This window comes from Callospermophilus lateralis, chromosome 11 (assembly GCF_048772815.1).
Source record: "Callospermophilus lateralis isolate mCalLat2 chromosome 11, mCalLat2.hap1, whole genome shotgun sequence".
In the NCBI taxonomy this organism is placed as follows: domain Eukaryota; kingdom Metazoa; phylum Chordata; class Mammalia; order Rodentia; family Sciuridae; genus Callospermophilus; species Callospermophilus lateralis.
In genome coordinates this window covers 33,915,093-33,941,013 of record NC_135315.1, presented here as the reverse complement: position 1 = coordinate 33,941,013, position 25,921 = coordinate 33,915,093, and the positions used below count along the sequence as shown (strand labels likewise).

At 35.2% G+C, this 25,921-nt stretch overlaps 1 protein-coding gene across 3 annotated transcripts in view; it reads right to left on the bottom strand.

Annotated features, from left to right (window-relative positions):
• Med13 (mediator complex subunit 13) overlaps positions 1 to 25,921 on the bottom strand; it is a 94,233-nt gene that overhangs the window by 7,703 nt on the left and 60,609 nt on the right. Inside the window, exons 16-27 of one of the 3 annotated variants that reach the window (XM_076871308.1) lie at positions 23,617 to 24,536; positions 17,851 to 18,012; positions 14,914 to 15,137; positions 13,320 to 13,509; positions 11,917 to 12,373; positions 9,485 to 9,704; positions 8,504 to 8,695; positions 8,099 to 8,322; positions 5,469 to 5,611; positions 4,905 to 5,063; positions 4,605 to 4,790; positions 2,240 to 2,388 (exon numbers count right to left, since the gene is read on the bottom strand). In XM_076871308.1, the coding sequence (XP_076727423.1) occupies positions 2,240 to 2,388; positions 4,605 to 4,790; positions 4,905 to 5,063; positions 5,469 to 5,611; positions 8,099 to 8,322; positions 8,504 to 8,695; positions 9,485 to 9,704; positions 11,917 to 12,373; positions 13,320 to 13,509; positions 14,914 to 15,137; positions 17,851 to 18,012; positions 23,617 to 24,536 (3,226 nt within the window). The remainder of the gene's footprint in view (positions 1 to 2,239; positions 2,389 to 4,604; positions 4,791 to 4,904; positions 5,064 to 5,468; positions 5,612 to 8,098; positions 8,323 to 8,503; positions 8,696 to 9,484; positions 9,705 to 11,916; positions 12,374 to 13,319; positions 13,510 to 14,913; positions 15,138 to 17,850; positions 18,013 to 23,616; positions 24,537 to 25,921) is intronic. The other 2 variants (XM_076871309.1, XM_076871310.1) reach the window with 2 other exon arrangements.

Below are 25,921 nucleotides of genomic sequence, written 5' to 3'. Positions count from 1 at the left end.
AAATCAGTCTTATTGCATTATGACCTCAATTTTAAAAATACTAAAGGATATTGAAAAATTCAATGGGTTAAAAAAGAAAAACTCAATGGTAACGTTACATACTTAGTAAAAATATCATAAGGTAATAATATTAAAAGAATGAACTCTAAAACTTGCATGAGGAAATGAATATGCCAACTGTTCAACAAGTTTATTTTGCCAAACCCAGGGTGAATTGTATGTATATAAACATTCACAGCTGATTAAAAACCACAAAATGGTCAATCAAATTTCTAACTCATTTCCTAACAGTCTCTCAACTAATTCCTGACACTCATACCCCAATCCAAAGGGTAGATTCAATACACTTTTGTTCATCTACCACTATCTCTAAAATGTAGCTATAATGTTTTAGAAAGCATTATGGCAAAATGAAGAGACTACTCTCAAGTGGTATTAACAAACTCTGGATTAGTCAATTTATTTCTTGTTTTTTTGTGTGTGTTTTTTTGGTGGTGGTGGGGTCACCAGGGATTGAACCCAGGAGTACTTAACCACTGAGCCTCATCCTCAATGCTCCATTTAAAAAAAAAAAAAAAAAAAAAAAGTTCTTTCATCCCCAGGCCCCTTTTTCTTTTAATTTTTAAAAATATTTTTTAGTTGCAAATGGACACAATACCTTTATTTATTTATCTTTATGTGGTGCTGAGTATCAAACTCAGGACCTCACACGTGCTAGGCAAGCGCTCTACCACTGAGCCACAACCCCAGCCCTTTTAATATTTTATTTAGAGACAGGGTCTCACTAAGTTGCTTAGGACCTCACTAAATTAATGAGGCTGACTTGAGATCCTCCTGCCTCAGCTTTCCAAGTTGCTGGGGTTACAGGTAGATTTGTGCCACTGTGCCTGGCTTCTTGGTATGTAGGTTAAATAAATAGAAAAAAGAAAACTAATATGCACTAAAACATTCATTATATCAGTAACTATTACAACAGCAACAACAACAAAAGCTTAAATGCCCAACGTTTTAGGAATGCTACAACAAATTATGGTGTTCATATTAGAAAGCTAAAGCTGGGCATGGAGGCACATAACCTGTAATCCTAGCTACTCAAGAGGCTTAGACAGGAGGATCCAAAGTGCAAAGCCAGTCCTGGCAACTCAGCAAGATCCTCCCTGAAATTTAAAAGGGGACGGGTATATGGCTCAGTGGTATAGCTAGTACCCCTGGGTTCAATCCCCAGTACAAAAAAAAAAATTTAAAAAAATGATTAAACTTATTGAAATTTGAATATAAACACACACATACTTCAATCTTGCTTTTTTACATGTTTAAAAAGGAAGAGATGGCAATATAAAATTCGACAAAGAATCTTTCTTAAATGAAAAAAAGTAAATTCTAAGCTGGGCATAATGGCACATGCCTGTTAATCCCAGGTTCTTGGGAGGCTGAGGAAGGAAAAATCATAAGTTTGATGATAGTACTGGCAAGTTTTAGTGAGAAGACCCTGTCTCAAAAAATGAAAGAGCTAGAAATGCAGTTTGGTGGTAGAGTGTTCCTGGGTTCAATCCCAGGAACAATAACAACAACAAAAAAAGGTAAATTCTAAACCTATGCATACTGTAATAATCAAGTAACTACTAGATACAATTTCACTCAAAGATGCTATTCAATGAAGCCCTAATTGTTACTTCAGAGAGAAGCATAATATAGCCTGTTTTCATAAGTGCTAAAAATAAAAGGGACAGTAGGCATATTTTATCTGTTTCTATAAGAAAATTAATTTCTATTATATTCCTTGTCACAGCCCTGATGTGAATTACAGCTCTTACAGTCATATACTGATTATCTAAGATACTGTGATCCTATACCTGAAACTACAGTGAAAGGGCTAATACTCAGTACTCTAGAAAATATGAATTCAGGGAAAGCACAGCCTCAGAGAACCTCTGCAGAATGTTTAAATCGAAGTATTGGTTTCTGTGAGGCAGAAGTATATGAATGTACTGTTAATCTCACCTGTTGCCAATTTCCAAGGAAAACAATGTTCTATTTCATTTATTCATTGCTTACCAAATGAATGAATGACATTTAGATAAACTGAATTTTTTTAAAAATCTGTTTTTTATAACTTTATTTATTTACTTTTTATATGGTGCTGAGAATCAAACCCAGTGCCTCATCCATGCTAGACAAGTGCTTTACCACTGAGCTACAGCCCCAGCCCCAATAAACTGAATTTTTATAATAGGAATACCTTGCCAGCATCACTTCCATGGGGGTAATGAGATCCTGGAGAATGTACGGGAGATGCAGTTGGAGATGCAGGAAGGATATTAATGATATCAGGATCAAGATCATCTCCTGTGTCTAACAAATCAAAGATACCCATTCCATCTGCTCCATCTATATAGAAGAAAGAAATTAAATATTCCATTATCCATATCCCATGATTATTCACAATTAAGGGTTAAAATAAATTTTAACCAAAATAAGTTTACTTAACCATTAAGTGTCTATCATGTACCAAGTATTGTGCTAATAGCCATTTAAACAATGCATAAATAAACATATACTAGTCTGAATAATGGCTCTCAAAAGATGTCCATACCCTAATCCCTGGAATTTATGAATATGTTATCATAAAGGGTTTTGTAGATGTGATTAAATTAGTGATCATAAGAAGGGAAGATTATCCAGGTGGATCCAGTGATCAGTTGTGCTTCTGATCAAAACCATGGCCTCACACATGTTAGGCAAGTACTCTGCCACAGAGTTATACCACAAGTCCCAGAAGATTCCTCCATGAGAAAGAAGAGGCAGGGTCAAAGTCAATCAAGGAGGCTGACAACACTATACTGCTGGCATTCAAGACGGAGGAAGAGGCCACAAACAGGAATACAGGTGGCAAAGGCAAGAAAACAGATTCTTACTGAGAATCTCTAGAAAGAATCAACTCTGCTGACACCCTAACGTTAGCCCAGTAAGCCTGATGTTTGGATACTTCTAGAACTACAAGGTAATACATGGACATTTTTGGTTTTGCTTTGCAGTACTAGACATTGCCCTGCAGTGCTCTACTTTTTTATTTTTTGAGACAGGGTCTCACTAGGCTGCTAAGGGCCTCACTAAATTGCTTAGGCTGGCTTTGAACTTGTGATCCTTATGCCTCACAGATGTTCTTTTAAACCACTAATATACAGCAATTTGTTATAGCAACTGTAGGAAACGAATACAAAGCAAACACAGTATGCAGGAAATAGAAATGTGTTTAAAATTATACTACTCACAATTAATGCGCTAGTCAGGTTTTTTTTGTTGTTGTTTGTTTGTTTGTTTTTGTATCAGGGACTAAACCCAGGGACACTTAAACTCAGAGTCACATTCGCAGACTGTTTTGAGATGTCCTAGTCTTCACTAAGTAAAACATTCAAGGTATTTCACAATAAATTAAATGACAAATTAATACCTACAAGTGTGACTTTGATGATCTGATTATCATGTCTTATATTCTTTTTGTTACTGACGATTGAAACCAGGGGCACTTTATCAATGAACTACCCAGCCTGTTTTATTTTGAGAGAAGGTCTTGGTATATTGCTGAGGGCCTGGCTAAGTTGCTGAGACTGACCTTGTGATCCTCCTGCCTCAGACTCCCAAGTTGCTGGGACTATAGGCATGAGCCACTATACCCACAAATCTTGATATTCTAAGGTCACTCAAAAGTAATAATGAAATATCTTTATTTTTTCTTCTGCTAATCACAACCAACAAGGTTCACCAAAAATCACAACCCTACTCTGGCAATTTAAATAAAATATTATTTTGGCAAAGAAGACCTAAATGAGTTATAAAGACTGGTACAACTACCTCAAAAATAAAAGCATAAACCTATACAAAAATTTTATAATCAATTATTATCTTTTAAAATAAGATTTTAAGTTCCAGTATCAGTAAGATAGAATAATGATCTACTAGTTTCCTGGTACCATTTAATAAATTATCATACAGTTGTTGACATAAAACAACACATATTTATCCTTTCACAGTTTGGGGGTCATAAGTCTCTAACTAGTTTCACTGAACTGAAATCAAGATACCAGCAAGGCTGCATGTCCTCTAAAGAGCTCATGACCCTTTCCTCAGTTTTTAAAGTGAGGGGCACAGCATATTCTTCCTCTGACTACATCCTCTGCTCCATCACATGGCTTTCTTTTCTGTGTATAATCCAAAACTGCCTTTGTCTTTCTTTCATAAAGGATACACGTAATTGCGTTTAGGCCCACCTGCATAATCTAGTACAATCTCTTCCTCTAACTTAATCACATCAACTAAAAATTCTTCCTTCCTTTTTAAAAATAATATAACATTCACAGGGTACAAGGACAGGACCCGGCTATCTTTGGAGACCATTATTCAATCTAGCAAAATTGTCAATGATTAAAACCTTAGGCAAGACATGGTGGCACATAGTTGTAGTCCCTGCCAGCAGGGAGGCAAAGACAGAAGGATCACTTGAGCCCAGAAGTTCAAGGTCAACCAGGGCAACATACTGAAATCCCAACACCCTGTCTCCACAAAACAAACAAACCAACAAAACTTTTCAGGAACAATTCACCTACCATTGTTGGGATTGAAAGCTAAGTCCAAATTTTCAGTGGTATAAGTAGCTGAAGCTACTTGCACAGAAGCAGAAGTAGGGAACACAAGTATATGAGTACATGATGTATCCTGTGGGGTATTTAGCTGAGATGTCTGCATATTTAGAGTGGTGCTTCTTCCAAATACAGAACCAGTTGACACAGAATCTACCAAGAGAATGAAAGACATTTTTCCTTTTAATAAATGAATAAATTTTATGTAATACTTAAAAACTTAAATACATAATGAATTAAATCTGATATAAACTAAAGATAGCTAACCTGGCATAATAACAAAAGAGCCTTGGGGTTCCATTGCTACTAAGCAAGCACTGAGAATGCTGGGAGAGTCTGCAGCAGATATACCACACATTCTACACATGTCTTTGAGCCTTTTACTTAGAGACTGCAGGTTTCGACGACTCAGCAAACAGCTCCAATCTATGGTTATCAACAGTAAAAAAAAAAAACACAAAAACCCAGTAACAATAGTTAAAATAACAGCATCTCTACTATGCATAGAACCAATATTAAAAATGAAAAACTTGATGGCATAAAAATTTTCTATGTATTTTCCCCAAACAAGAATCAAAACTCTTATGACCAATGCTATTAACATCCTTTATCCCTCTAACTTTAGTGAACACCACATAGCATCTGCTGAATAAAAAACAGAATGGGGAAAAAAAAGAGGTCAACAAGGAAGAATAGTAGTAACTACCTGTATGTGGTTCCTGTTTAAAAACAAAAGTTTTTAGTTTACTGTTGTGTTTTTTATTCAGCACATAAATTTGGATATTGTCTGAATGCTATATAAATTAACATAAAACAAATTTAAAATTTTACCTTTCAATTCTCCATGACCTATCCTTCCCAGACGACCAATTACAACTCTCCATGGTAATGAACTCATTTGTACAAGTCCTAAGCACCACTCCCAAAGTTTCTGCAGACCAAATCTTCTAGCAGAACCTTTTTTTCGACGTGCCCTATTGAGTGAAATAAAAAGAATCATAAATCTCTTTTTTTTTTTTTGTAGTTATAGATGGACAGCATGTCTTTATTTTATTTTATTTTAGTATGAGGTGCTGAGGATCAAACACAGTGCCTCACACATGTTAGGCAAGTGCTCTGCCACTGAGTCCCAGCCCCGACCCCTAGAATCATAAATATTTTTAAAATCCATATGACACTTTAAAAGAGCTCAAAATTAGTTCCTTAATTGAATTTTACTTCATTGACTAATCAGTGCCAGCACCTTGTTTATGTTTTTTTTTTTTAAAGAGAGAGTGAGAGAGGAAAGAGAGAGAGAGAGAGAGAGAGAGAGAGAGAGAGAGAGAATTTTTTGATATTTATTTTTTAGTTATCGGCGGACACAACATCTTTGTTTGTACGTGGTGCTGAGAATCGAACCCGGGCCGCACGCATGCCAGGCAAGCACGCTACCACTTGAGCCACATCCCCAGCCCCACCTTGTTTATGTTAACTACACACTCTTTAACACTAAGCTACATCCCAAGACCTGGTTCCCTACTTAATTTTAATGTTTCACACTTTAAACAAGTCCTAAGCAAGAATATATATGAAATCAAAAAGTGTAGTCTATAAATGTTTGTGGATTTCAATTGAGTAAGGGTCTCATTATGTTGCTTAGGCTGACTTTGAGCTCCTAGACTCAAGCAATTGTCCTGCCTCTGCCTCCAACTACAGACATTCACAACCATGCCTGGCTAAGTTTATGTTGTTTGTTCTTGTCCACAGATTACCTCAGTTGACCAGAAATACTGCTCTACAACAGTAAACTTCTTTTTAAAAAGGCCAACACTTTAAGGTTTGCAGGCCATCAAGATTCTGTCAGAATAATTCAGCTCTGCCTGATAGGAACTAAAGAAACTGGGAATGTAGAGATTCGACCTATAAGCTATAGTAAACCAATCTCTGCTGTGTACTGAAAAGTCAAGGAATACCCCCCACCAAAAAAAAAAAAAAAAAAAAAAAAAACCATACTCTCAGAACAAACAATATAGGTATGTTTTCTACATACATGTCCTTTATTTGGTAAGTATATAATGTACATACACTGTGCCTGAGCAATGGTAGCTCTTACTATATACCAAGTACTTAAGTACTTTCTATATACCAAGCATCCTGCCCAATCAATTTATATGAAATAACCTCACTTCACCCTACCACTCCTATGAAACACATACCAGATATGACAGATTACAACTTAGCTGGCTAAAATAATTTTTCCCCAGGATCCCCAGGATCCCATAACCAGCAATTAGAAGGGTTGGCATTTGAACCCATTTTCCATTTCAACTTTTTTTTTTTTAAAATCTAGGTAGTAAATTGAAAATACCATATTAATATTGGAAAGGATGGTATTATTAATTCTCTACCCTCTCTTCCTTCAGAGGTACGCATTTCCCAAACATCATTTAAATAGCACTAAAATCCAAAGGAAAAAATAACAATTGCATCAAAGAAATAAGGTAAGAGGCCCTATTCCATGATTTATAATATAGTCAGTAAACATTTATAAACAATACTATAAAAATTTTTTGGTGGCAATGGGGCTTCAATCCAGGAGCACTCTACCACTGTACTATATCCCCAGCCCTTTTTATACTTTTTATTTTGAAACAGGGTCTCACAAAGTTGCCAAGGCCGGCCTCAAACTTGTGATCCTCCTGCCTCAAGTTTCCTGAGTATATGAGAACAGCTGGGATCACAGGCATGTGCCACTCTGTACAGAGCATATCTCTCTCTATATATAAAATTTATGTTTCTATATTCTATTTCCCAGCGCCCAAAAGATCTAATAATTACCAAATATTTCAGCATATAGACAATTTCCGAACATAAAGAAAAAGAATCTTTATCTAATCAAGAAGAAAATAAAGGCTAGAATCTAAATCTTAAAACTGAAAATTACTCTCAGTAAGTTCTCTTGAAATATATTACTAGAATATGTTTATCAAGTGGTAACTCAATATAAGGCTCACCTATTGTGACCTATTACATTCCATTTAATAACTGGCCATGATACTTACTTACTGCCAAGGAGAAATCTAAAAAGAAGGCCAATATTTTCAGAAAACACCCCACAATTAAATGGTAATATTTTCAGTTAATAATTTTAGAGGCTATATCTTAAATGTTATGTGAGAAAAGTTAATCACTGCCTGAAGGTTTATGATGCCGAAGTTAGAGTATGGACTTTAATAAAATTTTTGTTTGTATAAGAGATTAATCAAAATTATTTAACTATCTTAATTATTCAATGTGAAATTCATTACAAAAAAATGAAAAGGACCCACATTTCCAAGTCTTAATAATATCTTATTGTATATAACCTTGCAAATGATTTTCATTCAACTCATCAAAAATGAAACATTGTATGTGACTATAGGTACACATATGAAACTTTAAATTGGGATGATATAATCATACATTTAGGAAAATATATGTACCTATTTGGAACATCGATGTTAATGATACAAGTTTCTAAAAGTTCTCCATATAGATCTGTGCAAGATGCAAGAATCCACCTTTGATCATGTGATAAACAGTAGCCCACAAAAAGAACATTATATTTCTGTCCAGCTTCTCCAAATGTTTCTCCTAATTCTGTCTGTTTGTCCTTTACCGGAGCCAGAATAAAAGGAGGTGTATAAAGTCGAATACACTCTGGTCTCTGTAAAACAAAAAATTAAGGTATTATAGTACGATATAATCTTAGAAAACATGTATTATCTACTCAATAATTAGAAAACAAAATTTTCAAAATTCCTTCAATTTTTTGCACTTAGCTTTGCATAAAACCATAAAACATACAGTCTTTCAATAACTTTGGTCATGGAAAATAAAATACTCACATCAGGACTTTTAAGAGCAGTTTCCATGGCTAAACCTGGACCAAAGCCAGTCAATGTTTTTACATTGGTTGATGTTGGAAGTGGTCTCCGACATTGGGTAAAGACCGAAAAAGCAAGAGATTTTAAATGCTGGGTATAGATTTGTCTATCTTCATGCTTCACAGGTTGTAACAGGTATTGACAAGGAACAATCTAAGAGGTACAGGTAAATATTACACATGTTAAACTTCCAACAAAGAATAAAAGAAACTGTAGGACTAAAACTTAAAAACTCCTTATTAGAAAATCTAAACAGAAGAACTTAAATGGTTATCTAAAGAATTAGGTTTTATTAGCTACCACCTAGGTTTTTAATAAATCAACAGTTTTAGCAAAGAGCCATCAATAAACTAAAAAATGTCTACACGGCAATTATATTAATTAATACTACCAGCAATACAATGAACAAGTTAAAATGAATTCAAAATTCCTTCAAACAACTTACTCTGGATAATCTTCTGTTTTTTACTTAAAATTTGACTTTTAATTAGAACTCTAGCTTATATAGTGCATGTTATAAACTTTTCTGTTTAGGGTTATGAATTTAAAAATTGGCTTATATGGGACATTTGTTGTCCCCAAAGTAACTGGCAGCATGGCGTACCTGCAGTGCACCTTACAGTATTAAAGCAAGGTATTTATTATAAACAGAATAAAATTGTTCAATTAAAAAAACCTGATTTATAAATTAATATGGAAGAGTATTTAATGTGTCCAATATAAATTTTTTTACTACTCATTTTTACTATGGTATGACTATGAAGTTTACCTTTTAGAAACTCTCTAAGATTTCTATTATAATATTAAAGTAAAATCATTAAAATAGAACCTGGCATTTAGAAAATTGATGTGAATACAGAAAAGTAGCATTTTTAAACTTCTAAAACATCAAAACTGGTTTTGATATGTATAAATTTCATTTAAAACAGTAATTACTCTTACCTGTACAGAAACAGTACTCTTGATATGAGGAGGAAGAGTCTGGACCATTTCCAGAAAGCATCGAAGTAGCCCCAAAGTCCACACATTAGAAGAATTAGTGCTCTCATCTTTATTTTCATATGTAAAAGGATCAATTATATAAACAACAATTGCAGGTGGATAGGTAATTGCATGTGAATCACCATCTGTGGGGATTCCCACTTTATCTCGATCCATTGTGCTAAAAGTTGAGGTAAACAAAAAACCAAAAAAGTTGTACTATATTTGCTTGGGGTAGCATCAAACAGATGATTTTTTTTGGGGGGGGGGTACCAAAGACCAAATCCAGGGGCGCTCAACCACTGAGACACATTCTCAGCTCTTTTTTATATTTATTTAGAAACAGAGTCTCACTGAGTCACTTAGGGCCTCAATAAGTTGCTGAGGCTGGCTTTGAACACACATATCTCCTGCTTCAGCCTCCTGAGCTGCTGAGATTACAGGTGTGCACCACCATGCCCCAGCTCAGGGCAGATTTTTATGTCCCTCTTCTTCTGGTGGGAGGTATTAGAGAACCTCTCTGAAAATCAAGGATATCTCTTACTCTCCAAAGAGAATCATAAACATTGCATGCAAGATTTCACATTGTACAAAGTCCCTTGCATTATAATAATAAATAAACAAAAGGAACAGATTTCTTAAAAATCATAGTGTATCAGAAATGAAAGAGCTCACTTCCTCAGGGACAATGGAGACAAAGATGAGTCTTTACTTCATTAGCTTACCCACATCACAAACTTGGCTAGGAAGAGAACTAGACCAGAAAAAACAGGTTTCCAGAACTGCTCAATGTTCTAGTGCATTTTTAGACTATATACATTCATTTCATACTTTTTAATTTCAATGGTAAATAAGCTTCATTCTTCAATGGGTGATCTGATCTTTCTCTAAACTTCAAATCTGTTTAGATAGTCAAGATGGGTTTATTTTTACCTCTATTTATGAGTATAACTTTGGCTCAAGGGCATCCTGAGCAGTTGACAAAACTATAGTTAAGCTCAGACTAACCTAATCTGTAAATCAAAAGAGAACTCACTCAATACCTAAACCATAAAAAGAACAAGATACCATCATCAAAATAAACAACTTGGAAGCACTGTGTAAAGCTTTTAATTCATTTTATTATATTACTCCTACTTTGTAGATAAAGACACATGTTAAGAAAAGTTAGAACATCCCCTCCAAAGCACAAAGGTGGTAAATGGCAGAGCCAAATTCAAAAGTTGGTAAAACTCTTAAAGCCCCTACAGTGAACACACTGGTTCAATAGTGACTTCTCAATTACAGAAGTGATTTTCACAGGCATTTTCTACTTGATGCCATGTCACAGGACAGATTCGTCATATGTATATTTGTTGTTTTGTTTTTTTGTGGTACTGAAAAGTGAACCCAGGAACTCATTCTAACATTAAGCTACATCCCCAATACTTTCATTTTTATTATTTTATTTTGAGATAGGTGTTGCTAAGTTTCCCAGGCTAACCTTGAACTTGCAATCCTTCTGCCTGAGCCTCCTGACTAGCTGGAATTATAGTGTAAGCTAATACAACCAGCCTCGTATGGATATCTAGATATTTGCAGTAAAATAGCTTTCTTAAAAATTCTAATTATATTCATTAAAAATTTCTAATGCAACATTAAAAAATCCTAAATTATAATTTTACAGATAAAATACTCAACATTATAAAAACTAACTTTCAAAGATAAGAGCAATAAGCATTTTGTTCATTCACAGTGTCTATTTTTTAAAAATAAGGCATCATAGTTTTTGTATTTCTGCAAAAATTATTTAATTTAATTAATTTATTTATTTAGTAGTACTAGTACTTGGGACTGAACCCAGGAGCACTATGCCACAGAGAGCATTTTATTTTTATTTTGAGACAGCATCTAGCTAAGTGGCCAAGGCTGGCCTTGAACTTAGAATCCTCCTGCCTCAGCCTCCTGAATAGCTGGGATTATAGTAAAGCTTCACCATGCCCTCCTATCTATTTTTATTTATTCTTTTGGTTCTGGGAATTAATCCCAGGGCCTCACATACAGTAAGCATATACTTTATCACTAAGCTATCTCCCAACTCCAGAGACAAAGTTTTTTTTTAATATTCTTTTTAGTTTTAGATGATGCAATATCTCTGTTTTGTTTTTTAAATATTTATCTTTTAGTTGGACACAATAGTTTTATTTTGTTTATTTTTATGTGGTGCTGAGGATCAAACCCAGGGCCTCGAACGTGCTAGGCCAGCTCTGTACTGCTGAGCCACAACCGCAGCTCAATACCTCCGTTTTTTAAAATTTACTTTTATGTGGTGCTGAGGATAGAACCGAATGCCTCATATGTGCTCTACTGCTAAGCCACAACCCCAGCCCCAAGACAAATATTTTTAGAGGTACCTTTCAGACACATCAGGGTGTGGTTGAGTGGGAAGTGAAGATGACTCTCCAGAAATCCCAGCTGTCTGTAGAGCTGATGACTGCTGCCCTCCTAGATGACCACTCTGAACTGTGTTTGCCTGTGTGGTCATGGATCCAGTACCACTACTGTTCATACTGCCAAAGGGTGGAAATGAAGGGAGTTTATTTGATGATACTCCACTACTCAAGCTGGAGGATGAAGAAGATGAAGTTGTGGTCAAAGTTGAATTAGCTGTGGCAACTGAAGTAGATATGGCAACACCTGAAGTCATCGTCATAGTGTTGCTTGCTGCAGATGCTAAAGTGGCAGATGGAGTATTAGAAGTTCCAGTATTCGTCACATGAGGTGGAGTAATCAAAGACTGATTGGTATGGGCAACTAAATTTGGCTGAGAAAGTAGAGAGCTATCCAGTGGTTGAGAAGCAAGATAAGGACCTAAAGAATAAAAACAGGACATTCAATTCTTTATTTAACTGTTTTTTTTAAATTCTATTATATGAATAAAAGATTATCCAGCTAATAGTGTAGAATGTACTGGCTTTTTCTATTTTACCCTGGAAACTGAAGAAACAAATCTAAAATGGAATAGTAACAAAACTAAACTAGCATTTTAAAAATTAAATAAATGATAACAATAAAAGCATAATAAAATTCTCTTTCCTGACTACAATTCATTAAATGTTAAACAGTATCTTACAAATTTTCAAACCATTTCAAGTGTTCCTAAATCACAGAGTGAAAATATTGTCTACACAGATAGCCAATTAAAATATAAAATGAAAGAACTTTATCATGAAGCTCAAATCATAGAAATCTGAAGAGATTCAATATGTTGGTAGTGCATTTCTTCTTTGCTAAGACTTTCTTTATAGTTAACCCAAAGAAATGCACTAAAGAAAGTCTTAGCAAAGAACTATTTCCTAGTGTTGTAGAGATAAACTAAAACTTGTTTTATCTCTAAACTATGAACCACCAAGAATTATAACAGCGGCTGGAGATGTATGTAGCTCATAGTATAATGTTTTCAAGGCTCCAGGTTTGATCCCCAACCTGCCTTTTAAAAAAGAAAGGAAGGAAGGAAGAAAGATAGATCAAACTCTACAGAACCAACAACAACAACAAAAACAAAACAGTTTAGAATTCACAACTGCCCCCTGATGGAATCCCTACATCAGCAAACTTTTCTATAAAGACTCAGGTGTATTTTTCTGGCTTTGTAAACCACAGTCTCTTTCACAATTACTCAGCTCTGATTTTGCAGCACAGAAGTAGAGACAATATATAAATGAATGAACATGGCTGTATCCTATTAAGATTTTATTTATGAAATCAGCTGGTGGATCAGGCAATTGGCCCTATACAATAAATGCAAATTCAATACCTAAGTCATATCTGCAGACTTGTGCATAAAGCTTGAGTTTAGAAAATGCTTCGTTGTTACCATCAGCTGCCTGAGAAAACCATTCTGCTACCAACTTTTCTGATAGTTTCTTTGATGCAGTAGATCCAACTCTCATGATCCCATCCGTCAACAGTCGAGAAATAGGTCTATGTTGACCTAATCGACAGGACTACAAGTATATATATATATACAGAAAGCAGAATTGTCAGTTAATTACAGTATTTGAGTACACACTATAAAATAAAAGTTATTTAACATAAGCTTAATTAATTGTAATTAACATTTGAAATAAAAATATCAAAGGTGAAAATTGAGCCACAGCTCTTTTTCATTTTCCTAAAAAAGTCATTAAATTTCTTTCAAAATTAAAATAACTGTAATGAAAAGACATCTAGGTATAATGTTGGCACTGGAACCATTTGATTTGATTAATGAAAGCTTGTAGAATTCAGAAAAAAGCAAGCATAAAAATACAATCTTTAAAAAGAAAAACCAGGTGAAGGGGCACATGCCTATAAATCCCATCTACCTGGAGGCTGAACCAGGAGAATAGCTTGAGCCTGGGAGATCAAGGCCAGCCGAGGGAACATATAAGACTCCATCTCAAAAAACAAAAATTTACAAAAGTAGCCTTTTTAGATTGTGCATATACCTCAATTCACATACAGAAAATGTGCCAATTCTCCTTCTTTGGGGGGTCATGATTTTTGTTTTAAAAGTTCAATATAGAATACATTTGCAACTGGATTAAGTAAATTTGTTTCTATACTTAAACCTTTCAAAGTCTTTAATAACAATATGAATTATGTATCTCTAAAAGATAATATAATAAATATGCAGTGCTTCATCAAATCTATTTCATTGTGGAGTGTTTTTCATTCAGGACTAGGATTCCAAATAATACTCCTCGGGAAATGTTCATTTATAAAAGACACTTATTATTAAAAGGAAAATGTATAAGGAACCTAAACCATCACAGACTAACAAATTAGGATTGTAAAAGAAATTAAAATATAAGAATTGAATTTCCAAGCATTTACAGACAGTATAATGAAGAAAGGCTTTTTCTCACAATACATTCAATTTATAATCATTGTGCCTAGTGATACATACAGCATGAGAATTATAATGTAAAACAACAGTCAATAATTTCAAAACTGAAGTAGATTTTGGAGGTAGTTAGCACAAATTTATTTTACATATTATCAGGAAACTCAGGAAACTGAAGCCTAATAATGTTACTCATTACCTGAGGTCCTATAGAATTTGGACAAGAATTTTTTGTAAATGCAATTATTTCTCTGGCTATCCTGTATTTTTTTTTAAGAAAATATTACTTTAAATGAGATATATACGCCAACAACATTTGCCCCTCCAAAGTGGTGTTTTTCCATTGTGACCCACGTTATGCCCACCTACCAAAGAGACTTGCTAATATGAGAACTAAATATCTATTATAGATCATCATCATCCTTACTTTGTCCCAATCAGTTGAACTTCTCAGTATATTTTATACATAAACATATAAATCATAAGGTAGTCTTAAAATGCCACCTCTTTTCAAAACACCTACCTCATATATTGCAGTAAGATCTCTAAAAAAGCTTTTGGCTCCATTTAACAAAGCTTCATTTTCTGGACATAGTACAACATAGGCTATATCTCTTTGAGATCCATAGGGTTCCAGCATAAGTCTCTCCCAATAAGGGAGAGCAAATGGAGAAAGCACCAAAAAATCATAATCATAACCCAACAAAAACGTGGGGATTGGCAGTGGTTCTGGAGATTCGTCAGTTCCTAAATAAGAAAGAGGTATTTTTTGAAGAAAAAAAGAAAAAAAAAAAAACCACTTAAATGTAAGACATGTTTTTCTTATTTTTCTTATTGTAAATGTCAAAAGTAAATGATGTAATTATCAGTAAAACTACTTGATTAAAAACAAAAATACTTAAAGCAAATGACTGGTACTTTTCCAGTGTTAGTTATTTCCTAAATGGTCTTCATAAAATATACTTGACTACCTTAATTTAAATGTAAAACCTTATTTCAATAGAAAAAAGTGTCAGAAAAAATGAAAAGGAGTTTTAATCGTATTTTTAGTAAGCTTGGACTGGGTAAAGTATTTTTTCTTTTTTTGTGGTACTGGGGATTGAACCCAGCGATGCTATCTATACCACTGAGCTATATACGCAGACATTTTTATTTTTTGAGACTTGATAATGCTACATTGCCCAGACTGGCGTCCACTTTATGATCCTCCTGCCTCAGCCTCCTGAATATCTGGGATTATAGGTGTGCACCATCATGCCCAGCTGGGGAAAATATTTCTAATCATAACATAAAATCTATTCATTAAAAAACTGATTAATCTCTACCATGTCGTAAAGGTTCAATATCTAGTATCACAAATACAAACAAACAAACAAAAAACCCCACTTGACTATATAAATTTTTGGCATAAAAACACACCATAAGGGGCTAGGATTGTGGCTCAGCGGTAGAGCGCTTGCCTAGCACGGGCGGGACCCGGGTTTGATCCTCAGCACCACATAAAAATAAAGGCATTGTGTTGTGTCCATCTACACCTAAAAAATAAATATTAAAACAAAAACAAACACACACACCATAAGCAAAACCAAATGATTAATAAACTGGAAAACAACATATGAGGAATATGACAAAATGTTAATTTCCTAATCATAGAAGGGGAACTACAAATCCATGAGAAAATAGCCCGTAAGATCTGCTAGTTATATCATTGTTCAGGAGTCCACAACACTGTCCTGAATACTTAAAAATGTGTTAAGACGGTAGATTACAGGTTAGTGTTTGTATCACCAAATAAATTCTTTTAAAAATAAAAAATGATCAGCAATTTTATTTAGAAAAATGGTTAAAGGTCATGAACAAAGAATACAAAACAAAAATCTTTCACACCCACAAAGATACCAAATCATTTTAAAAATATTTTTATTTATAAATAGCCATAATACTTTTATGTCCAATATACAATCTATATGTCCAAAAACCATACACAGGTAAAAATACATTACCAAATGTAAAAAATAATGGAGTATTTGCAGCCATTAAAAAAAAAAAAAAGAAAGTTATCTCTATATGTACTGCTAGAAATTATCTCCAAAATCAGTCAGGTACATAAATAAATAAATTTAAAAGAATTAAAAGAATGTAAAAGTTTATACTAAAATACATTACCATTAACCTGCATCTTCTACAGAATATCAGCTTTTGTGACATTTAAATCATTTAGCTACTTGAGTGTGGTGGTACACACCTGTAACCCCAGCTGCTCAGGGGCTGAGACAGGAGAATTGTAAGTTTAAAGCCAGCCTCAGAAGCAAAACCCTAAGCAACTCCGTGAGACCCTGTTTCAAAATTTTAAAAAATTAAAAGAGCTGGGGTTGTGGCTCAGAGGTTGAGTACCCCTGGGTTCAGGGTGGGAAAATAAATACATATATATATATATATATATATATATATATATATATATATATATATATACACACACACACACACACACATATATACCCATATTAATGGAGATAAATTTCAATGATAAGAACTATTATTCCAAATATATTTTAAAAGCTATCCTACTTTTCAGAAACACTCTGTAGCAAATAATTCAAATATTATAAATGTTGTTTTCCATTACAAGTGACAATAAATCTACTGTATACCTATCTTCGTCCTAATTTTTCTTTTCTTCCTTTTTTGTAGGGGTGGGGGTTTCCTGGAGATAGAACTCTGAGACGCTTTACCACTAAGTTAAATTCTCAGTCCTCTCACCGCCCGGAACATAAGTACGTATGTATGCATGTACACACACACACACACAGTTTAGTTGTTAGATGGTCACATACCTTTATCTTACTTATTTTTATGTGGTGTTGAGGATCAAATCCAGTGTCTCAAACATGCTAAGCAAGTGCTCTACCACTGAGCCACAAACCAAGCCCCTATTTTTATATTTTTGAGAAAGGGTCCAGCTAAGTTGCTGAGGGTCTTGCTAAATGGTTGAGGATGGCCTCAAACTCACAATCTTCCTGTCTCATGCGTTCTAGGCATGGCCCATAGCTCCTAGCTCTAATTTTATTTTAAAATGAAGACCTTCAGTTTTTTTAATAACTAAGATTATCCCTACCCCCATTACCCACTCAGTTTAGTAAAATGATAGCTTAAGTCAAAAGTAGTATTGGGTTTTAAAGATATACTAGTTGTGTGACCCTTTCTTCACATAAAATCTTACTGATAACAGGAATACATAAAAAAACAGATGTAAGTGAAACTATTCCTTTTAAGTTACAGAACCCTGTAAACTGCATGTTGAAAATGTTGAAGTAAAGGCTAGAACTAGAAATCGACCCACAGCTTAAGCTGAGTTTATGCCATAAAAATATTCAAGGAAATAATGTGCTTATTCAAGTTGGGCCATTAATCAGAGGACTAACAGAAAACCAATCATTGCATTCCACTATAAATTACTTACCATAAGAGCCTCGGCCAGCCATTTTATGAAACTGTTGCCAAGTGAGAGGACCTTGAACCCCCCACGGTCTTACTGTTCTTTTTTTCTGAATAGCATCTTGAAGAACTGGCTGAAGAGAGAGGAGCATTCGAAGTATATCCTGTGAGCACTGCATACTCACATCTATAATCAGTTAAAAAAAAAAAAAAAAAAAAAAGTAAGAATTGCTATTGCCTGAACACAAATAAAACTTTAATAAGAAATAATACCTAGAGAAGTTTAGCCATTCATCATCAAGAATATTAAACATCTGCTCGTATATAGAACTCTATAAAGTTCTATAGAAATGGTTTTACAGGGCTGGAGGTATAGCTCAGAGGGAGAACATTTGCTTAACATGCATGAAGCATTGGTGTCAACATACGTTATATATAGTCAGAGATAAGATAAATTATAATATTGTATTAAGAATTGTAATACAAAAATAAATAAAATAAACAGATGTATAGATAGATAAATAAGTAAACTGTATGAAGCAGCAGAGCATGGTGGCACATGCTGTCATCCTACCAACTCAGGTGGCTGAGGCAGGATCATCACAAGTTCAAGGCCAGCCTTAGCAATTTAGCAAGTACCTAAGCAACTTAACAAGACCCTATCTCAAAACAAAAAGGGACAGGGATGTGGCTCAGAATTAAGTACCCCTGGGTTCAATTCCAAGTGTCAAAAAACAAAAAAAATAAAATGAATTAAGCATATCAGAATGGCATGTATACACGCACACACACAAAGGAATTCCAGAAAATTATAGCTAAGAAGAAATGTTTGTCTCTGTAATTCACTTCCATAAAGTCATTAATTATAAATTTTTCTTTTCCCATTTATTTTACCAGAAAAAAACTGTCACACTAAAATGGTTTATAAATTATGTCCTTTAATTACCAACCACTATGATAAAATAATCAGATGAGACTGATTATAAGAATTAACTAGGGGAAACTGTTAATAGTTCTGAAATACAGGCCTGGGGACTCACAGCAGAGTGACAGAACATTTGCTTGGCATGCATGAGGCCCTGGGTTCAATCCCCAGCACCAGAAAAGCAAAACAATTCTGTAAAACAAAACTTGTACACAGATAAATTTGTTCACCGTGCTAAAAGAAAATGTATTATCCACACATTTTATTTTTTAAAATATTTATTTTTTAGTTGTAGTTGGACACAATACCTTTTATTTTATTTATTTTTATGTGGTGCTGAGGATCGAACCCAGGGCCTTGTGTGTGCTAAGCAAGTGCTCTGCCCCTGAGCTCCAGCTCCAGCCCATCCATATTTAAAAACCTAAATTTTAAAAGCCCTGATCCAGAGAGTCACAGCCTTTGGGACAGGAGTCCCCTGTGTTTCTGGTTTGCTAACAAATAAATAAAAATTTCTTTCTCTAAAAAACAAAACAAAAAAAACACAACCCTAAATTTAAAGATCCTGAAATTGTTTCACTTGCATTTCTGACCAACTATCGGCATGGCTATGACAGGTACTGCTCATAAATGTCAAGTGGCTAAAAGAAAGACCACTAAATGATATTGACATAATTAATCTGGCCCCCAGTGTGGTTCAGTTGTACCACCAAACTTGTTAAAGCATACCATTACATACCTTAATTATGACCATTGCCTAATTTATGACCATTGGCTTTCATTTCCTATAACTAATAAACATTATACAGAAACAGAAATAATTCAATTTCAAATATAACCCTTAGTAACAATTATGCTTAAATCAACACATAAAATATTATTTAGTCATTAGAAATGATAACAGAGCTACCTGACATAGACTAATGACTAACACAGTGATAAAAAAATAAAAATCAGGGGGCTGGGGATATAGTTCAGTTGGTAAACTGCTTGCCTCACATGTACAAGGCCCTGGGTTCGACCCCTGGCACCACCAAAAATAAATAAATAAATACAAATCTGATTATAAAATTGGGCTCTTTACCACTGAGCTACATCCCATCCCTTTTTATTTTGAGACAGGGTCTCTCTCTAAGTTGCAGAGGGCTGCTCTCAATTGCAGATTGACCTCAAACTTGTGATCCTCCTACCTGAGTCTCCCAAGTTGCTAAAATTGCAGATATGTGCCACTGTGACCAGCTACAACTTTTTTTTGTGTGTGTGTGTGTGTGTGTGTGTGTGTGTGTGGTGGTGGGATAGTAGAAATTAGGTAACTGGGGATTAAACCTAGGGGCACTTAACCACTGAGCACATTCCCAGCCCTTTTATATATTTCTTTATTTAGTGACAAGGTCTTGCTGAGCTGCGTGGGGCCTCACTAAATTGCTGAGGCTGGCTATGAAGTCGCAATCCTCCTGCCTCAGCCTCTGGAGCCACTGAGGATTACAGACATGGGATGTGGCTCAAGCAGTAGCACGCTCGCCTGGCATGCGTGCGGCCTGGGTTCGATCCTCAGCACCACATACAAATAAAGATGTTGTGTCTGCCAAAAACTAAAAAATAAAAAAAATTTAAAAAAAGATACACATTGTAACAACAAATCCCACCATCATGTGCAACTATAATGCACCAATTTTTTTTAAAAAAGTGGAAGAAGATTGCAAAAAGAGATATGACACCAAAAAGTACAAGCAAAAAAGAAAAACAAATAGACATTATCAAAACTAAAAACTTTTGCTTCAAAGGATACATCAAGAAAATGAAAAGACAATCCCAATAAATAGAAAATATTTGTAAACAATTCATCTGAAAAGAGACTAATATACAGAATACATACAGAATACTTGAAAACTCAATAGAAAGATAAAACACCCTATCTTATCTAGTTTTTTGGTTTTATTTTGGTACCAGGGATTAAATCTGGGGGTGTTCAACCACTGAGTCACATCGTTGACCTCTTTTTTTAACTTTTTATTTTCAGACAGGGTCTGGCTAAGTTGCTGAGGCTGGTAGTGAACTAGCTGCTCCTCCTTCTCAGCCTACCTGGGATTGCAGGTGTGTGCCACCATGCCTGACTCACAAACCCTCTTTTTATCCAAAGAAACAAATTATACTTTTTCTTCCTGACTTTTCTTTGTTCCTAGTTAAAGGTCTGTCTACCTAACCCTGTATTCGTGCACTGGATTTTATTACTACTCATTTATTCAGTGATTTTACTTCTGCAATTATATCTTCTTTTCTGCATTAATATTTCCTCTCTGTGGAGGAGGGTAAGGACAGAGAAAGGATATTGGTCAAAGGATACAAAATTTCAGCTAGATAGGGGAAATAAATACATTAATCACTGAGTTCATTGTGTGCATTGAACAATATGATATGAACACAGTTACTAAGAATGTAGTCTAAATTTCAAAATTGGTCAAAGAATAGACTTTTTGGCATGGGAAGCTAACCAGGGATTAAATTCTGGGGCACTCAATCATGGAGCCACATCCCCACCCCTATTTTGTATTTTATTTAGAGAGAGAGTCTCACTAAGTCACTTAGCACTTCACTGTTGCTGAGGCTGGCTTTGATCCTCCTGTCTCAGCCTCCCCAGCTGCTGAGATTACAGGTGTGCACCACCACACCTGCCAAAGAGTAGATTTAAAAGAACTGAAACTCTCTTTTATCCCCACCATCTAATTTCTCTGCTATGTATGACAGAAGTCCCCCCCCCCAATTTAAATTCACTTCTCATCTCATTCCCTCCTAAATCCACTCTAATCAGATTGAATGAAACTGCTTGTCAAGGTCATTACCAACCCTGCATTCCATCACATTGAATGGTCCTGTCAAAGTTGTCACCTTGATGTATTAATTCCTTCCTCTCCTCTCCAAATATTTTTCATACTTCATTTCTAGGACACCATACTCTCTTGGCTTTTCTTCCAACCTTTCTCAGTTTCCTTACCTGGATCCTCTTCTTCCCTACATCTAAATGGCAGCTTCATCCTTGAACTGCTCTATTTAGTTACTCACTAGGTTACTTCATCCAGCATCCAGCTCTCTCTCCTTTTTTTTTTTTTTTTTGGCATGAAGGATTGAACCCAGGGACACTGTAACACCACCAAGCTATGCCCCCAGTCCTTTTGAGACAGGGTCTCACTAAGTCACCAAGGCTGCCCCGAACTTACGATCCTTCTGCCTTAACCTCCCATATTTGGTGGGATTACAGGGGTGCCACAAAGCCCAGCTGTCTATAGCTTTTTTTTTTTTTAATGTATTTTTAGTTGTAGTTAAACACAAATCTTTTATTTTTATATGGTGCTGAGAATTGAACCCAGTGCCTCACATGTGCGAGGCAGGTGCTCTACCACTAAACTACAGCCCCAGCCCTCTGTAGCTTTTAATACTGATAACTCAATACAAAAAATGTTCAGTCTCCAGTCCCAATCACTAGTTTGAATTTAAAACTCACATTTCCAAATGTGTACTTGGGCGCTTCCCTTCTCCGTAGTCAGCACCACCATTCATCCAATTCCACAAACTATCCCTGATGCCTCAATTATTCCTTCATGTATCAGAAACTCTTGTAGGTTCTACTTCCCAAATATAACTGGAATCTATTACTTTCACCTCTATTCCAATTTTGTCCATGCTGTCATCAGTTTTTACCTCAAATACAGCAACTGCCTTCAAATTAATCTATCTGCTGTTACTCTTACCTTTACCACCTCTAACCCTCAAGCTATTTTCCAGACAATAGCTAGTGATCTTGTAAAAAAATAAACAAAAGTAGGATCATGTTACTTTCCCTGTTCGATACTGTTCAATAACTTCCCATCACATTTAGAATGAACTACAAAGGCACCTGGTCTATTAAACCCAATATGATTTGGGGGCTCAGATGCTTCATCTCATACCAGTATGTCCACTACCCAATGGATTCCACAACATTAGCTTCCTTCACATTCCTCAAACAATATCAACAAGCACACAAAAATCTTCAAAGTCTTTGCATTTAGCATTGCCTGCAATAGTCCTCCATCAGTTACATACCATACATTCTCCCACTTTATGTAGGACTTTGACTAAATGCTAGCCCTCAATAATATCTTCTTTGACCATACATATAAAATAGCACACACTTTTTTTCTACTTTTTGCCCTGCTTTGTTTTTCTTCGAAGTACTTGTCATTATCTGATATATTATGTGGTTCCTTAATTTTCTGTGTAATATCTGCCCCTTCCACTAAATTATGAGCTCAAATAAAGCAGGGACTATGCTTGCTTTCTTCAATGTTGATTGTAGAACAGTACTGGGCACACAGAAGGTACTTAATAAATATATAATGAGAAAGACTGTTGAAAAAATAGACAACCAGCAGTTTTCTACTAATTAACATGTGCAAAGTAACTTTTATATTCCAACATAAGCATATACTTACAGATTATAAATTAAACAATACAGCTAAGAAATCTCCCTTTAAAAATGTCATCCTTAAAATAGCTTAAAGTTGCCAGGCACAGTGGCTCACGCTTGTAAACCCAGCACCTAAGGAGGCTGAGACAGAAAGATAGAGTTCAAAGCCAACCTCAGCAAAAGTTGAGGCGCTTAAGCTACTCAGTGAGACTCTGTCTCTAAATATAATACAAAATAGGGCAGGGGATGTGGCTCAGTGGTTGAGTGCTCCTGAGTTCAATCCCCGATACCACCCAAACCCCAAAGTTTAAAGTCCAAATTTAAGAGTCTCAATTAGCTTCATGAGAAGTTGCCTTTAATGCTTTTTCCTAAGAAAAGTCATACAACTAAACAAAAACAAGCATACGTTTCATTAGTATACATACCATTTCGTTTGGACCAGGGGTGTAAGCATGAACTTTTCACAAGTGCTTCATCAACTTTTCCTCCTGACATATTATCCATAAATTGACGCCCATGTTCCAATGCAAGGTAGCAGTCATTGCAACAGTCCCGTTCTTCAACTCGCATCCAATTGCTAATCACACCAATTTTGGGAAAAGGATCTTGGTCTGCCGCTCCAAAGGGTGAAAATAAATTAGTGCACTGATCTTGTAGCAATAATATCAACTCATCAGGAAACTTTTCAGATTCCTTTAGACCTCCATTAACATGTTCAGTGGAGGTAGCCCTGAGAGCTTCAAAACGTTTTTCTGCTTCTTTGCCACAGTCTGTGTTGCGTCCTATGATATCTAATTCATCTTCAAGAAATAATCCTGAATTGTTTCCAAATTTTCTGTTCATGACAGCACTAAAGCCGCAGGTACACCTATATTGTGCTTCCTGCGTTGGATCTGGAATGTAAACTCCAACATCGGCACCCTTGATATTCATGTTGCAGACACATATACAGCAACTATCAAAGTTACAGTCTTTAAACAAATTCATAACTGATTCTGAAAGGATGAGGTTGACATAAAGACTGTGTGCTTCAGGGATGGAAGGGACAGTTGCAGGTTCAACAGAATTAAGGGGTCTGCATGTGGATGGGGTGGAAGCTGGTGAATACAAGTCTGAATTTTCATATTTGACTGAACCTTGAGCACTAGCAGGTCCACCAGCTCCACGAGGAGTCCTTGGAGTCCTTGGAGTCCTTGGAGTCGGAAACCTAGGAGTGGATGGAGAAGGAAGAATTCCTGCTCCGCTGTTACTAGGAGGTGCACTGCTAGGAGGCATCCCAAAAGAAGTATGGGTTTGTGGTGTATAGGCAGGGCCATATTCTTGATCCATATTACTTCCATCACTACTGTCACCGGGGAAAAAGAGACAATCAAATATATAAATAAAGCAACACTTTTGTGATGTAAAATACAAATAAAAATATCTCAAATGTTTTCAAGTAACACCGAAAACTGTGATTGAACAATCAGTGCAAAAACCTCAAGTATAATTAGGACTTATTTCTGATTAATATGTCCACTGGTGACTGTTGTGGAGTAAGGACCAATTAACTAATTTCAAAATTAAGAATAAAATTCTTATTTAATAACTTATCCATACCTAGAGACTCACATTTACTATCTAGAAGTTTCTTATATTTCATTCATATTATGATGCCTCTAAGAATAATAATTCCTGATTTCAGAGATGTTCATGTGTAAAAAGGACAATATGATTTTATGAGGCTACGAACTACAACACACTCCAAATTTAGAAACATTGATGCAGAAAATGTGGGAAATATGGCAAATGCAAAAATGAGAATGATTTTGAATTATAGGTCAAAAGAAAAGATGCTTTTGAAGTCAAATAAAGTATAATGGTCTTATGTTTTCAAATAGTTTATCCTTACCTATTACAATTATAATCAACCAGAAAACAATTTCTAGAACTTTTAAAAACCAATATTGTTGAAAACTACAGAACCCTAAAGAGAGAAATAGAAGAAGGTCTTAGAAGATGGAAAAATATACCCTGTTCATGGATAGGCAGAACCACATCATCAAAATGGCGATATTACCAAAAGTTCTCTATAGGTTCAATGCAATGCCAATCAAAATCCCAACGGCATTTCTTATAGAAATAGATAAAGCAATCATGAAATTCATATGGAAAAATAAAAGACCCAGAATAGCAAAAGCAATTCTAGGCAGGAAGTGTGAATCAGGAGGTATAGCAATACCAGATTTCAAACTGTACTAAAGAGCAATAGTAACAAAAACAGCATGGTACTGGTACCAAAACAGGCGGGTGGACCAATGGTACAGAATAGAGGACACAGAAACCAATCCACAAAATTACAACTATCTTATATTCGATAAAGGGGCTAAAAGCATGCAATGGAGGAAGGATAGCATCTTCAACAAATGATGCTGGGAAAACTGGAAATCCATATGCAACAAAATGAAACTGAATCCCTTTCTCTCACCATGCACAAAAGTTAACTCAAAATGGATCAAGGAGCTTGATATCAAATCAGAGACTCTGTGTCTGATAGAAGAAAAAGTTGGCTCCGATCTACATATTGTGGAGTCAGGCTCCAAATTCCTTAATAGGACACCTATAGCACAAGAGTTAAAAACAAGAATCAACAAATGGGACTTACTCAAACTAAAAAGTTTTTTCTCAGCAAGAGAAACAATAAGAGAGGTAAATAGGGAGCCTACATCCTGGGAACAAATTTACTCCTCA